This window comes from Bemisia tabaci, chromosome 6, assembly GCF_918797505.1.
Source record: "Bemisia tabaci chromosome 6, PGI_BMITA_v3".
Lineage (NCBI taxonomy): Eukaryota > Metazoa > Arthropoda > Insecta > Hemiptera > Aleyrodidae > Bemisia > Bemisia tabaci.
The window spans coordinates 43,958,545-43,976,051 of NC_092798.1; the positions used below are offsets into that span (position 1 = coordinate 43,958,545).

The following is a 17,507-nucleotide window of genomic DNA, read 5'->3' on the forward strand; positions in this document are numbered from 1 at the left end:
GGGTGCAAACGGCAAAAAAGGATAACTTCATTTTAGATGTTAATGATGTGATAAATATAAATAAAACACACGGCGCACAAAAAAGCAAGATACATTAAAAGCTCTCTCACGTTTTTCACGCGAGCATCGTGCAAATATCGTTCAAAATATTTCAGCATTTTTCAGATAGAATTTCCTGACGGCACCTAAAACTCCCGCCTAATCGAATTGGCATATGTATAAACGCAAAAATAACTTCGCCTCTATTTTTCTTTTTTAATTTCTCGAGGCAATTCTGTACCCTGCATCCGATTTCATTACCCCCTCCCACCCCCTCTATGTTCCATATTTTATGTTAGCTAAAGGGCGTTAAGTGGTAGACCGTTCATCATAATTTTGGCAATACTCCAGGTTACAGGAAAGGTAAAAAGAGCTAAAAGGATAATTACTTTATCAATATCAACCATTCATAAGAGATGATTTTTTAACTGTTGAAAATAATTCTGTTTGTTTCTTCCTGCAACACATTTTTTCCGAGCCCCTTGTGTCAACTCTTGGTTTGATGAAAATTAAAAAAATTCTGATGTGACGAAAATTGAGGCGTGCGTAATGAAATACAACCGGACAGTTAACTAGAAAAAATGAGAAAATGAGGGAAAAAGTTAGAGAAAATCCCCGAATGTTTGAGCAAGCGGTTATTCATCATGTTTCAATTCGACGGTAAAACTGCAATCTTGCGTAGCTCCGTTGTGATGTTTCAAAATATCCGCTACCATCTCATTTTTTGAAATGGGACCGAGCCCACATCATAGCTTTATAGAATAAAAAAGAAGAAAACTGCAACGTCGCAAAACCAAAATACGCTTCTCTGCGGTTTCACCATTGATTTATCTTTTTGGACAAATAATTAATTCAGGGGCCCTTCGTCAAACAAATATGATTATTCTCCACGAAATATTTGTGGCTATTTGCACCAATCCTCTGAAACGCACTGCATGTTGATTTGTTGAGAGGTGAAACCTTTGGAGTGTCCTAAATCCGAATTTTTCATCCCTATAGATTTTTCTACCTACCTAAGGAGCTCAAAAATTTGAACTCAAGAAATGATTATGACAGCGCCGAGTAGATGTCACCTTTTTAGGTGAAGATTTTTTCCAAAATTGAATCGATTAAAAATGAAAATTTAGGAAGCCAGAGAGCATATCGATGACTAAAGTACGACACCACGGATCTCCAGTGCGGTGTTTCAAAATCTCCGCTCTTGGTTTATTTTTTCGAAGAGTAAGCAGTCGACTTTATGGCTTTAAATTGATGTAGTATATTCTACCAACAGAGAAGAAAAATTAAAGAAGTTTTTAAGAATTTACGTTGTCTAGGTACTTTTCCAAGGAAAAAATAAAGTATGACCGGAAGTCCGCAACGTTGCGGATAGAGATACGCGGCCTCTCACTCTAGACATCGTTTTAGTGATAATAATATGTGTCCATTATTTTATTGGACACACTAAAAATATAATCTCAGAATTTTAATCCAGAAGAGTAGAACATACGTTGCATGAACGCCGTATGAACATTCAAGAGTAGCCAAATTCCCTCCAATAAAATGTTTATTTTTGGGTAAAGATATGTATATTTTTCCCTGAAATCAGGAACTTTAGGTGTAATTGCGAACAAAATTTTCCGAAAAATTGGGAGGAAAATATTCAAAAGTTTACCAGGAAATTCGTGTTTTATCAAAGTAAATTTTGCAAGGCCTAAGGGTTCATACGGCATTCTTCCTTAGCACTGCAGAACTGTCCGCCTGATCCGTTTTTGGAACGGGACCTAATTCAAATCGATGCCCAAAGTGCGAAACCACTCTCCTTCGTTGCAACATTAACGTTGCACACTTTAAACCACAGAAAACGATCAGAAAAGCATCGGTATTCAACCACAAACACACAGATTTGCAGACTTAACCGCTCAACGACACGCTACCACCGCAACAACGTAAGGATGCGACTTCCACCGAGGCGCTGCATACAACTATTCGTACTCGATGGATGCGCGGGTTGCAGACTCACTTAATTGAAGGCGTTTTAATTTTTCTCGCGCTCGCAAGCATCGACCGGCGGGACACGTTACCACCAACGACCGTATTTTTCGCGCCCACGGAGCGCAAGTGCCTGTCGATGGCTAAAATGCAAAACCACGTATCTTCGTCTGCGACGTTGCACACTTTCCGTCGTAATTGATTTTTTTTTGGGAGTGCTAGCTTGTACATAATGGACCACTAGACAAGGTACGAATTTAAGCATTTTGATACATGTATCTTAACCAGAATTTCTCGTAGAACACGATTCGCGCAACGGAAATTACTGAAACCAACTCCTAACGGAGATATCAACAGTTTTATATCATATTGGTTACGAGAAACTTGAACTGCCCGCTCAAAAAAAAACTCAAAGATCTACGTGAGTCAAATCGCGCACTGCAAGGGTTTCAGCAATCTTCTCAATCGAGCAAAGTTCATTTCCCACCATGTGTTGTTTAAACTATAAGCAATTTGCTATAGCTGAGCCAAAACGTCAAGATTGAGGTTGCCAGATTTTTATATCGCATAGACTGTCATGGTAAACGTTCAACGCGCGATGTGAATCACGTAGAACATTGAGTTTTCATGAGCGGGTGGTTTGAATTCAAGCATCAAGAATCATTAAATATCTTCGTAAGGAGTTGATTTCGGTAATTTTCGTGGAGCGCATCGTGTTCTACGTGAAATTTTGGTTAAGAAACATATATTAAAATGCTGAAATTCGTACCTTGTCTAGTGGTCCATTTCTTCAAAACTTCTTTGATTTTTATTCTCTGTCAGCGGAATATTCCGTTTAAATTTCAAGCTAGTAGAAACTGGCTTTCGGGTAAAATGTTTAAAACGACGCCGCCGTTGATTTGCGGATAAAATTTGATTGCCTTTCAGCAGCTTCCGAGCTAGCTTCCGAAGACATTACGCTAGGATGAATTTGTCGAGTGAAGTGAGCAATAATGGAATTTTCCAAGGGGCTGTGCGCCCCGTCTCGCGCCTTGAGACGTTGTTTGCCTAGCGCGGGAGCAGCGCCTCGGAATAACGCTTCCTCGACACCCATTAAGTTAAATTGCTCAATTAAACAATATTTTCTCTCCGCAAATCGAGTCCTCAACGGTGTTAATTGACCATGAGAAATATTCACAATTGAACCCGTCTCTCGGCCGTTAGAGGGATCGAGGAGCGGCGACGCCAGGGGAAAGCTCATTGTCTCAAAGTTCGCGTGAAATAATATTAAAATAATACATTTTTTACGTTTTTTCGAGGGCAGCCCGCCGTAAAAAACAATAAGAAAAAGCCGTCACTCTCGGGCTCCTGGGTGGGACGCGGGCTCGTTAGAAGTTTCCGCGGTTCGGCACCGCAAGTTTTAAGAGTCATTAAGGAAGTTGTCGCAGTTTTTATCTCTCCTCTCTCTTTTCTCTTTCCATCATTGTCCCGGAAGCGCGACTCGTCAGCCGCGCGATGGCGAGGAGAAAAAAAGAGAGGAGGAGGAAAATAGAGAGGAGAGAGAGAGAGGAAAAAATGAAATTTATGAGAAATGAAATGCACTCGGGTACCGAGAGTTGTTCATTAACTTTAAAAGCGGAGCTGATGTGGGAGCTTCCCGAAATATTGTTCATGGTTGAGGTGTGAAAACTTCGCGGGGAATCTTTGTCCTGTTGACTTCGCCACCAACTTTGGAATGCTTCCCGACAATCGGTGATCTCTCTTTTACGAAAGAGACGCTCTGGAAGTTACACTCGTCTTTTCTGTTCTGAGCGACCGAGGGAACCTATCGGACTCTCGGCAAAATCCCCCTCATGAAATCTGTTATCTTACAATAGAACAGAAAACGAATTCTGTTTTTTTATTAATGAAAGAGCAAAATATATCATCCGAGCCTCAATGAGATAATTATGTTCTTTTCGGTAAAACGGCGGACATTCCCGGATTCGTTGGATAGGAAGCCTAGGTGGTTGCCTATGCTGCCGTGCTAAGGAGGAACGCCGTATGAACCTTCATATGTTGCCACATTTCCTTCAATAAAACCTTAATTTACTGGAAAAATATTAAATCTTTTCCTTTGATTTTTTCAGACGATTTTGTTCGCGATTTCGTATAAAATGTCTGAAAATTTCAAGAAAAAACACGCATGATCGTTCTCGAAAATACATGTTTTATCCGGGGCAATTTAGCGACTCCCGAATGTCCATGTGACATTCTTCCTTAGCACGGCAAAATGGGCGGAAAACTTTCCATAGAAAAAGAAGAAAAAAGCTACTATAGAATTTGTATATTTTTTTCAATAAACAGTTGCACGGGTGAGATTCGATGAGAATTGGGTCGGAGGGTATGGATTCGAATGATGGGTATGGATGGGTATGAATCCATTGAAAACCAAAAACGTGAATCGATCGGATTGAAAAATAAAAACGTAAACCGACCGAAGTGATCGATCGACCGCGAACGGACCAACAAACCCGTGAACCAACAGACAAATCCGCGAATCGATCGACAACTCCTTGAATCGGTCGAAGAACCTATGAATTTATCGAAAATTTGTGAATCTTTCAGCAAACCTGTAAATGGAGAATTTGCACGCAATTTTTTTATTGCTTCATCTGAAAGTGCCTAATGAGCTGAGTTCGCAGTATTTTTCATAATTTTTTTCTGGCATGGGAAATTGGAGAAAAATTGATTTAAAAGTGAGAAAATGTGCCGCCTTGTGACGTCATCTGGCGGCATTTCCCATTTAAACACATGTATTTTAGCAGAATCGGTTATTTTGTCATATCTCCTCCAATAATTGCTCAATTTATGAATCAAGGGTATCTTCGTGTTCAGTTCACTCAGAGGATTCCACTTAAACAGGAAATTCATCAAATTTCAGACCCTTGCAAATTCTCCATTGCAAGAATTTCCTTGCCTTTATAGTTAGAAAAAAGTCAAAATTTATAATGTAACGATATGTTTATCGAAATTTTGCATTTCTAGTAAAAAAAAAATATTCATGTTCGACCCCCATCGTGGGTCGTTCTACTGTCCGGCAATGCATTAGCTTCATTTTCTTAGCGGCGAAAGGCAGTAAAGAAGATGTGGTGGTTGTTGCAGGATACTGGAGAACCTCCACCAGCGGGACATCAACATCAACTGCGTGGATCCTCTTGGTCGGTCGGCGCTGCTCATGGCGATCGACAACGAGAACCTGGACATGGTGGAGCTTTTGATAGAGCACAAAGTCGACACCAAGGACGCCCTCCTCCACGCCATCTCCGAGGAGTTCGTCGAGGCTGTTGAGCTCCTCCTCGACCACGAGAAAACCTGCCACAAAAACGGCGAACCTCACGTGAGTCTTTTAATTGTTCTTCTCCTTCTACTTCTTTATCTTCTTTTTTGGGGAACCAACTAGCACACTCACAATCGCAAGTGCATGTGGTGATATCAGTGATCTTTGATGGATTTGGTTCGGATAGGCAACTAAACTATCTGTTTGGTAAAGCGGTGAGTATCACTAGGGCGTCTATTGGTCCGGAAAGTCTGGAAATCTGGAAATTCCTCGTAAAGGTCCGGAATTTCTTGCTTCGTGCCACGGGTGTTTTTTAAACAACCTAGAAAATATGCAATCTGTTGCGTAATGACTCTTCGTGCAGTATTTATCCGCTTGCTATTGTATCCTCACCACCAATGAGCATCAAATTTTGTGGCTACGTCATTTTCTCGCGATTTACGCTTTAATGCCGATAAATTTCGAATTCTGTCACTTTTAGGTGCCAAAAAAGTACTAAATTTGTCTGCTTATGAGGTACTGACTTTCTTGGGAAGGTACTGAAAAAGTACTGTAAAATTACCTAATATTTACCAGCAAGTTTTAGTAGACACCCTATTTATGCGACACGAGACTCCCGATATTAGAAGTCGGCAGTTTCGAAAACGCCTTCAATTGCGGCGTGATACCTCACGCATTCCGAAGAGTACGAATAGTTGTATCATTGCGCCTGAGCAATGAGATAGAAGATGAACATTGAAGTAGCCTCCACGCTGGCTTTGTCAATTTTTCTTTGCCGCTATTGCAGTTTCGACCGCATAGTTTAAGTGTGCTCAAGCTATGATTGTATTTAACAAGAGGATGATTTTTAATAGAGTTCCACTTGAGCAACACCATTTTGTACTATAGGTGAAAAGAACAAAGGTGTTGTGGTTAAAACTTTTTAATTTCTGAGATATCTTTTGGCTTACGCCGGATAATTTTTATAGCAGAATTACAAATAAACAAGCGGTAGAAAATATAACTAAATAATAAGAACTTAAATCAACAATCAACTTATTGTTACCAAAAAAGTACTGAATTTTTCTGCTTATGATGTACTGAATTTTTTGTAGGGCACTGAAAAAGTACTGAAAAAGTACTGTAAAAGTATTTAAATGTTGGCCAGCCAATTTTAGTAGTCACTCTAATCACGGGAAACTGAAAACGCTCGAAGCCGAAATGGTGCTTTTGAAGCTCTTGGCCAATGATGTCTCTTCAATGTCGATTCGAATTACTGCGATTTGATGAGTTAACATGCATGCCGCTTGCAAATTGCTGCCGAATGCTGACTGTCTGCTACAGATGCACGCACCACAAACAAGATTCTAGTTTGTACAGTTTCACCGCCCGTACTCAATAAAAACCATGATTTTTGAAGAACTTAAAAAAAAAGCTCCAATGCGGTTTGTTTATAACTACGAGTATTTTCTCGCGCTTGTATCTCTTTGCATTCACGGCCGCGGCGGCAGAGCAATGTTCACAATGTTAGCCGTCATATTAGTGGCACAGCCGGGGTTGTTCAACCAGAGTGATTCCCATTTTTAATTGACTTTCGCCAGGCTCGGCTTTTCCACGTGGAAATGACCTGTTCAAGCGAAAAAGAGGAGGGAGTTTTCAGCCAGCGTTGACAAATCGCCTTCGTAAACTTCGTTTTCCGTGAGAAAATTTTCTCATGGATTTAAACGTCAAAAGTTGTATTTTTACTACGCAGAGCTTCTGCCTTGACGAAAAACAACGCACTTTGCTTACAAAATTCCTAGGTTTTTAAGGTAGAGAGGTTAACCTGCGCTAAGTATTTTCTCGAAAGGAACTCAGTAATTTAATCGACGTAAACCTTGAGTATGCATAAACGAACAATTCCTACACCTCCTTATCCTGCTTAAAACGAGGCACCGTAAAAATGGACTCTGAATCTTCATATCATCTCTTTATTTCACCTATTATATTTTTTTTGTTTTTAACTTCGTCGCCTTTTCTCTATCATAAACTATTTTCTCCTTGAATTATTTTAGATTTATAGCAACCGCCCTTTAGAGTTAAACCACTCAAGAGCTCCTTCATTAAATTGAATAAGAAAGCTGCCGAGCATTCATTACTCGGCCTCAAAAAATGTCCCTCTCGCTAAAGGAGGTACAGATATAATTTCATCCAAACGTCATCTTGCCACATTCGTTTAATCCGTCTCATCGCAAACTTACTTTTCGGCCTAATTGATCAGTCTGAAAAACCTCAGAATCAAAACTTACAACTCGCTTTTGGCAATTCCTATGGCGCATATTTTATCATAATCAGATCGTTGAGCTTTATACAGGGTTATCCAAAAGTCACTGACCACCCCTGTAACTTTTTTCCAAATTGAGATAGAAGTTTGAAACTTTGGGAATGTTCCTCGGTCTAAGGTAGCAACTTTTTGGTCCCCCCAAAATTTTGGGGGGCGGCCCCCCTTAAGGGGGGCGGGGGCTAACTTTTTTTTTTCAAATGGCAACCCCCCCTTTGTGATACCTCATTCGAAAGATAATAAAAAAAGAAAATTTTTGGCGCAAACCGCAGGTCAAAATGTTCATTTCCGCCATTTTGAATTTTGACCGGCCGCCATTTTGTCAAAAATGAACATTTTGACCTGCGGTTTGCGCCAAAAATTTTCTTTTTTTATTATCTTTCGAATGAGGTATCACAAAGGGGGGGTTGCCATTTGAAAAAAAAAAGTTAGCCCCCGCCCCCCTTAAGGGGGGCCGCCCCCCAAAATTTTGGGGGGACCAAACAGTTGCTACCTTAGACCGAGGAACATTCCCAAAGTTTCAAACTTCTATCTCAATTTGGAAAAAAGTTACAGGGGTGGTCAGTGACTTTTGGATAACCCTGTATACGGTGAGATAATGTTCATTGCATAAGGTGACATGTTACGGGAGCGATGAGACGAGTAAAGTTGTTTAGTAAAATATGTACGTTTACTGCAAGGTGCCTCATTAACCGAAGCACAGTGGATCGAGTCGATGGAAAAAGTTGGATAAGACATTTTTGACGAACATTGTAAAGCTTTACGTGTATCTCATCACAATTTTAATTATAAGGGGTGTTTTTTGTAGAACATGTTAAGAGAAAACCAATGATACTACTTTTGAAATATCAAAATTTCATATTAATGAAAATATACGCTTTTCAAATTTTTAAATCATGTCCGACCTCACCTAATGATTCGATCCACCGTGCGACACCTACCCCTATGATAAAAATTACAATAGATAATAAGAGAAGAAAATAAAAACAAAGAACGAACACCCACTCAAGCTCGACCAAAGTTTCAACCTTCTATTTTACGTAACAAACGGCAACTATGCCGACGGCGGGAAAATTTCATCAGGCGGCGGCGGCGGCGGTTGAATGATCGAGCGAGTGGCGAAGGCAAAAGAATAGGGAAAGGGACCAAAGTCCTACAGGAATATATTCATTCCGCCGGGGGCGTTTTGCGCCACTGCACCATGAACCGACGATTAGCACTTCTTTACCCCGCCGCCCTCCCCCCTCCCCCTCCCCTCCCGCCGTGCGCCCCTCCTCCCGTCCTGTGAGAGGCCTCTCGTTAATGCTGAGCCTCGCTACATCCGCCCCGCATCCTAGAGAGGCGCCCTCGGATGTCGGAAGTATACTCGATTCGCAGCACCATTGCTATTCTACGCCTCGAGTATTCTAGAGTCCCGAGGAAAAACGCCTTAAGAACCTTCCAATGTTGCCAAATTTCTCCCGATAGAATATTTAATTGTGTGGAGAGTAAAGAATATTTTATTTGGAAAATTTGAATCCCGCTTGATTGAATCGCGAATAAAATTTGGAGAAAAATGCATGTAAAAGTATTACTAAATTTTCTAGGGAATTTGAATTTCACCGAAATAGATTTGGCGACGTTTGCGTTTTCAGACGGTGTTTTCCCTCGGCACGGCAGTATTATCGTTACCCACCTTCGGTCGGATCCTAGGGTTTGTTTAGCGATTACCCTGACCGCCGGGATAATCTTCTGATGCGCCGGGATAAAAGAATGAAAGGAGCGTCGATTTCCGCCGCAGTGCCCACGGTCCTGGATGTTGGAAACAGATTATTCCTCTCTTTTTAATTTGTCGAGTCGACGCGCGCACACCGCACAGTGGATCGAGTCAACAGGACTGCCGTGCTAAGGAAGAACGCCGTATGAACATTCGAGAGTTGCCAAATTTCCTGCGATAAAACGTTAATTTTGGACTAACGTTGTGAATATGTTTCCTTGCAATTTTCAGGAATTTTAGGTGAAATTGCGAACAAAATTATCTGAAAAATTGGAAGAATAATATTCATAACATTCCTCCAAAATTAACATTTTATCGAAGGCAATTTGGCAACTCTCGAATATTCACACGAAGTTTTTCCTTGGCACGGCAGAGGAGAAGTCGGAAAAAATTTGGAAACTTTGAAGCCTATATTTTCAAAAATATGAGACAAAACTGTTTAAGAGTGGTTTCATTGGTTTTATCGTGAGATTTACTCACAGAGACACTCCTTGAAATTGAACTTGTGACGAAGTGAACATAAAAATTTGAAATTTTAGCCGAAAATTCAGTGTCCGACTTCTTCCGTCAGCTTGTTCCACTGTGCGACGGTTTCGGAAAGGAACCGTCCCCATTTTTCTTTTTTTCCTGTTTATTTTTTGCCAGGAGAGCAAAGAATTGATGAACTAACTATAGCAAAGAAAAATCTTGAGAATGAAAATAAGTAGTATAATATGAACCTGTGTTCCTTTCTACAGAAAGGAACCAACCCACATTTTGTAAAAATTGAGTTATGAGTGATTTTGAACTCAACAACTGCTCTACTATCTATCGCCAAAAATTCAAAGTTTTGGTCGGAGCAAATTTTGCAGAAATTGAACTTGAAGTTTATCTTTTACATTGAGTCTTATGCAGGAGCCAAGCTTTAAACCTCTTTTTCTCGGTTCCATCTCGATGTGGCTTAGTTCCTTTCTGTTCAACTCCGTCCAATTAACCTTCATCAACAAATTACAATACAAGAGAAGGCCCCTTTCTCTCAAGGTCGTTCGAGGAAGGAGCGATGAACCCACTGCTCTCTGTGGTGTAAGAATGCGAATATAGTCATCCCCCTGACGTGAGGGCATATCTCAATCTTCACGTGAGCCCTGTTTAACATATAAATCTACGCTTTCCGCGGCTCATGCAGGAATCGAGATTCGCCCTTACGCCGAAGAAGTGACGATATGTCCTGTAAAGCAGGCGCGCGGCACGACCGGGAGGCCAATTCGGAAACAGATAATTAGAAAAGCTCATCCGCGGAGCATACGTGTCCGGGAGCCGGGCAGCAAACTTCGTTATTACTCGCCCGATCACTGCTTTTCGACGGGGTTAATTGAACCCTTTCCTTCTGGAACAGCCCAAGTGCTCGAAACTCTTGAGCCCCGCTTCCCTGTTAACCGTGGCCGGCTCCGGAGTTTAGGGGTGTGGATCCTTCCGGAAATGAGGGGTTCGATTGGCCCCTCCCCGGTCTTTTACTTCTCGGCCCCTGCCTCGCTTTCGTCGCAAGACGCGATGCGATGTGACGGCGGAATAAGCCCCCGCCGCGTACTTGTCAAATTAAACAAAAAAATGCGGATAACTCGAAAAGGGCACACACCGTCGCTCCACTGATACACGGTGGATCGAGTCAATAGGAGAGGTCGGACGAAATTTTTAAACTTTAAACGCTTTAACTCCGTTCATACAAGACTTTGAGGTTCTAAAAGTGGTTTCATTGGTTTCCTGGTGAAATTTCCCTCTAGAAGCATCCCTTAATTGTAAAATGTGACAAAATAAACATCAAAATTTGCTGTTTCAGTCATAAATTTCATGTCCGACCCCTCTAAATGACTCGATTCACTGTGTGACGTAAGGGCGTGTTTCTATTTCCACATTACGTCGCTCTTCTGACGTAAGGGCGTATCTCAATTTGAACGTGAGCCCTGTTTTCCGTGTAACTCTATGCTTTCTAGGGCTCACGTGGAAATCGAGATACGCCCTTACGTCAGAGGAGCGACGATTAGCCGCGGAAAGCTTAAAGGTATATGAAGAATAGGGCTTACTTGGAACTGATACCATACATTTTTCCATGCACATACATGTTTTTACGAACGATTGAGAAACTGTAGTTCCCAATTGCAAAAAGGGGGCGAAATCGATGACCATGCAAAGTTCTAATCATCGTATCTCCATTTTGGTGTCTCTTAATTTCGATTCCTATTTTGTTTTTTTTTTTTAAGTGAAACAAGCCAACTTTCCTCACTGACGGCTATTTTGTAGTACGCGCTAAGCACGTATCGATTGATAAAGTACGAAACCACGCATCTCAGTTTCCGACGATGCAGACTTCCTGTCATACTTTATTTTTCCTTTAGAAAACTAGTCAACGTAATTTCTTAAAAACTTCGTTGATTCGCCGTGGATTCGGTCGTGCGGAAAGTGAAACATGCACAATAAAGTAAGCCTTTGGTAAATGTTTTATATTCCTGTTTGATTCGTTGACATATAGTACCGAAATTTATAGAAATTGCCTACTTTTACAGAAATTAGCAAAATTGTGTTTTACCTCCCCAACAACATGAACACACAACTATTTCTCACTGTATTTGCCTCTTTTATAGCCGTCATAGGCTCGATCAAAAAACCTCTACTGAAAGAAAGTTGGCCTGTTGGTCATCATCCCAGGTGAAAACTTACTGATTTAAATTTTATGTGTTCATCAATAGACTTATACGCAAACGAACCAATGTTCGCGGTTAAAGAATTTATCATGACTCTTAGACAATTTCCTCAACCTCATTTCAATGGTCTTCTGTAGGATCTGCATCGCACCTATCTACTTCTACACTTCTAATATCGTCTACAAAACGAATGAGTCAGCTAATGTTAAGAATAAATCGATTGAAAATAAAATGTTAATTTTCAAACGACCGGGATACATTTTGCAGAGAGGAACTACTACTTCCAGCTCATTTCAGAAACAACATATCTATCATCAGTTTTCCTATGCGAATAGATGCTTTTGTAGATGAACCAAAAATAGTAATTCCTTATTGCATGATGTAGTCCAACTGGCAAACATGGACGCGGCCCAATTAAGGTAGCTTTGACACTCGAAAACAACTTCCGAAGGAAGGGACTAGACGAAACGATCCATCACCGACCCCGGATTTCAACGCGGCCTAACGGATGACTTGAAAATAGGGGCGATGTGTGGAAGGCCGAACGGGCCTCGTGGTAATAAGTTAAACGGGAGCGTCATGGTAACTGAATATAAGAGAGACGAAATTCTTACGGAGGAGGTAACATTCGAAAATTACGCTTTTTGGTCTCCCGAGCCAAGGTCCTTTTTTTCTTCTCTCCTCCTCCTCCAATAAGTGCGTCCCTAAAAATGACATGCAGGTTTACTTTTTTTTAAACATTAGCTAATGTCATGTATGAATTTGTAAATGAGCCTTAGTTTTCATGAGCACATTTTTTTTTTTAAAATTGAAGCATCTATTTTGAGGTAGGTCGGAGAATTTTCATTCAGTTTGACGAGACATCTTCTCTTGTATCTCAAAGAATTAATTGAGAGCAGTTCGGTTCGACCCTAAAGGGTATAACGATGCATTTCAACCTGAATATTTTGCGTCCAGAACCAAGCAGCTTAAAATGTTTTACAGTCTGCTTTACAAAATACGAAGTTTTGAGAAACAGCTTTTAATGTTAATCTCTTAAAACTGTCGGATTTAAATGAATAAACTCTTAAAAACCCGAAGCTCTTTTAAAGATTAACTGTTTCTTAACTTATTCTTTGATACGACATTACGACCTGAATGTTTCTCCATTCTTGGATTATAAAAAACTGACCCTTTTTTGACTACTTCATTTGAAAAGCATGGCTCTACTTGGCATGCTATCCCCAAGAACTGAGGTACCTACCCATGGATTTCCAGACGTAATGATTCATATATCGTGTATACTTATGAGAATGAAATGTGACAATAAAATTTTCAATGGCAGAACTTCTACGATATGAAAAACTGAGTTACGTGTTTTTCTAGTCCTACAAACCCTGTTGTTGAAGTTTTAGAAGTAAACATATGCCGTAAATCGGTGCTCTAAGACGATGACGTTTTTCTAGTTTGTCATACGTATAGTGCAGTGATATCACCATATCACTGAAATCAAGTTTGCGCATGTTTATAGTTGGAATACGGATACGGAGGGTCTTTTTCCAATTTGTCTTGTTTGTCGTCTATTGTGTCCAATTGAGCAGTGAGGTTATAGGACATTTTGTCAAAGATTTTTTGTCAGCGCACCTGTTTTTTCCAGTGGTTTACGTTCACGCGTTTTTTCGGCAGGGGAGTTTTGGTCTACCCACCATTTATTATTGAGACTCAAAATAAAATATTCTTGACGGCATACTTAGGAACTTTTCTGCCTAGATCGAGTCACTTTTTTCTCTGATGAAATTTGAGAGTTATGCTAAAATTTATTAAATACAGATGCTAGGAATTGACGAGTTTTAGGACTACCGCTTTCTTTTTGTGCCGTAGCATCATGATTTATTTTGCGGAGAACGCTGCGTATTCTTAAAGGATGCCCGTCATTCTTAATATGTTGGGGCGCCTCTAATTTCGAATGATACTATGCAACACCTCTGTTGTGAAATAGTTGCTTAAGGTGCCATGCCGCGGCACGGCGAGCGGGCGGCCAGCGCAAAACATTGGCGCCTACAAACCTAAGTAGATACTTCAAACATTGCGCAATGCGTGAAGTATCCCTTTAGGTTTGTAGGCGCCAGTGAGTCTCTCGCGCTGGCTGCACACCGCTCCGCTCTGTTGGCTCTAATATTTAAACTCGCAGAGTCAGCGTTTTTCAACTCATGATTTTGAAATGCTTGCACACTCTGCATGGACTATTCTCATTTAAATTGATGAAAAAAGATATGTATTAAAGGAAAATAAATTGTGTATTCTGTAAATATTAAGATGATTCCGTGTCAAATTTAATGATTTTCAAAGCCCTCTAATTTTTTCTTTCATATTTTGTGCTTTTACTGTGCTGCAGCGAAACCAAACGCTCAAAATTGGACGTATTTGATTCTAACAGATTGATGTACAAATGGGTTAAAACCAAAGAGTGCGTGCTTTTTGGTTTTTTCCCTTCTTTTATTCATTTTTGTACAGTTCCTTTCAACACCCGACTCATTGAGAGTAATGTCGATGCCATCGCTTGAAAATGTTTTACAAATGTTTGTTACGTTTCACTAAGATGAATCAAAAGAAGAAAGTAACATTTCATTTAAAAAATGAGTTACCATAACAACACCCCCTTCTCTTTCAATTTTCTCATTTCGATCTTGTCGATATAATTTCAAAATTGGACTTAAATATAATGCTTGAACCAAGTCACTGTTGCTTATTTTACGCATTGATGTCAACTACTGGACAAAGCAGGTGCGTGGACCAAAAATCGTTGACGGAATGTCCTGAAACCAGCAGTGATGGCAGCTAATGACTAAAATCAGGTTTGCATGTTTCAGAGTTGGGAGGCTCTACCACCGGACACTGCCACGTTCACGCCTGACATCACTCCATTAATCTTAGCAGCTCATCGTGATAACTATGAAATCATCAAAATTCTACTAGATCGAGGGGCGACTCTTCCAATGCCTCATGATGTCAGGTAAACTTCTGTGCTCAGCATCATCCCTCCCCCCTCCCTGCCCAAAAAAATCCCCTGCTCTGGAATCCTCTTAATATTCCAGTCAGCCCATGTAGAATTAAAATGCCGGAAATCTTCAGACATTCTCCTACTCCAAAATTGTATCCGTGAGAGTGTGAATGATAGCCTAAAAGTAATAATCAAATTGATATAAATGCGATTTCGGAGAGGGATTCTAATGACTAAATTTATGACTAGTTTTTGTTATTTAAAAAGAAACATTTTTAATTACTTTAAATATTGTCATTAACTCTTCAAAGAGCATGTTTGTATTAAGCATGCGTGTATGTTTATAAAAATACTAAAACATGAGTAGACGATGCTAAAATTTTAAAAAAAAAACCGAGGGGGAAAAAACAAGACGTTCCGAGCTTTCAAAAATTCGTTCGCTTGTAAAAAAAAAGCTTGTATCCAGTTGTGCAGCTGAAAGTAAGCATGTGGATGTCTCGGAAACGTCCTGATTTTTAAGTGTTTTTAAAATATTAGCCTCCTTTATTTGTGTTTTTAGTTTTTAAACTTTCGTTTCTCTATTCTATTCATGTAACTTATCTATGTTTCTATACATCACAAACACTGAAAAAATGATCCTTACATCATATTTGATGTACAAGGACCTTAGTGATCCTAGACCACGCTATGCGTCGTTAAGAGTGCTGAAGCCTTGTCCCCATTACAAGACTTCTTTCCACTGAATGATGTTGTTCCTAAACAAGACAGACCAGTGTGATAAACAAGGAAGTATATTGAATCAAACACGAGTATATGTCAAGGCTCCTATCTTGCTGTGCTAATGAAAAACGCCGTATGAGCCCTCTAGCGTTGCCAGATTTCCATTAATAAAAACGAAATTTCTTGAAATTTTTTTTTAATGTTTTGTTTCACATTTTTCAGACGATTGTGTTCCCAATTCGACCTAAAATACCTGAAATTTTCTAGGAAAAATATTAGTAACTTTCCTAAAAAAAACATGATTAAACTGGGAAAATTTGAAAACTATCAAATGTTCATACGGCGTTTTTTCTTAGCTCGGCAGTATCGGTGGCAAAAAGGTAGTTTTTTCAGTTAAGAGTTAATCAAATTATTAATTTCATATTGTACGTTTCCACTTTGCACTGGGGAAAAAACACATTGGATCTAGAGTCCAGTCTCTTGAAAACATTGACAAGAAAAAATACTCTTGATTTGATCAGATTTAAGCTTTAAATCAAAAGGAAATCCGCTCAAATTAAGAGGCTTGGTTCTTGATTTTAAGCAAAAATCCGATTGAATCAAGATTATTTTTTCTTGTCGATGTTTTTAAGAGTCTGGACTCTAGATCCAATGCGTTTTTTTCCAGTGTGGTTGTTTTTATGTTTTTTATACGGTTTAATGGTGACTTTTACCGGCTGTCTTGAAATCAGGTGCGGGTGTGACGAGTGCGTGACGTCACGGATCGAGGACTCGTTACGTCACTCGCGGTCCCGGATAAACGCGTACCGCGCCTTGGCCAGTCCCTCACTCATCGCCCTCTCCTCCAAAGACCCCATCCTCACCGCCTTCGAGCTTTCCTGGGAACTCAGACGGCTCAGCTTCCTAGAACACGAGTTCAAAAGTGAATACCAGGTCAGTGTTTCGTTCATATCTTGAAAAAAAAAAAAATACATTGGATCTAGAGTCCAGACTCTCTCTCGACGTGAAAAAGTACTCTTGATTCAATCAGAATCTAGTTTAAATCAAGAACCAAACCCCTTAATTTAAGCGGATTTCGTTTTGATTCAAGCAAAAATCCGATCGAATCAAGAGTATTTTTTCTTGTCAATGTTTTCAAGCGTCTGCACTCTAGATCCAATGTGGTTTTATTTCCAGTGACGCATAGTCGTAAAAATTGCTCGTCAAGTTATTATGTCCGCTAAGTCAGGTGCCCATTAGAGTCCCTTTATACTGGAAGTAAAGGCGATGGAAATCAGTTTCCGATTGGTTCCCGTATTCTAGGCCTTCATAGTGTCACAAGCGGGAATAAAGATTACATTTTCACCAATTTCAAAGATTATAATCTGGAGTGGACCGGGGAATCGGGGTACGGCAAGGAACAAATAGAACGAGTGAGGGAACGGAGACATGCCGCAACCACACGATGAATGTGGGAGTTGAGTGTGGCTTGAATGTGGAAGTCAAATTCAGCAACGATTCTCAGCAACCATCGGTCTAATGTTGGATTTGTCTGAGCTATTCGAGTAGATTTGATACACATCTGGATGAAAATAACACGAATTTGCGAAATTTAAGCCGTTGGGCGATGACTGTTGACTTCCATATTCAGCTGCTAAATTCAGCGTGTGATTGCGGCAACAGGAATTCGGGAATGAGTTAATCAAAGATTACAAAAACTTCCGATTTGTGTAATCTTCATTCCTGTTTGTTACATCCATAGGCCGCGTTGTCACAACTCTCTCTAT

General features: G+C 40.1%; 1 protein-coding gene across 5 annotated transcripts in view; it reads left to right on the forward strand.

Moving 5' to 3' along the window:
- Positions 1 to 17,507, forward strand: part of Trpgamma (Transient receptor potential cation channel gamma) — a 242,877-nt gene that overhangs the window by 156,974 nt on the left and 68,396 nt on the right. For all 5 annotated transcript variants that reach the window (XM_072301540.1, XM_072301541.1, XM_019050824.2 and 2 more), the window contains 3 exons: positions 5,134 to 5,368; positions 14,891 to 15,033; positions 16,473 to 16,674. In XM_072301540.1, coding sequence (XP_072157641.1) covers positions 5,134 to 5,368; positions 14,891 to 15,033; positions 16,473 to 16,674 — 580 coding nt within the window. The remainder of the gene's footprint in view (positions 1 to 5,133; positions 5,369 to 14,890; positions 15,034 to 16,472; positions 16,675 to 17,507) is intronic.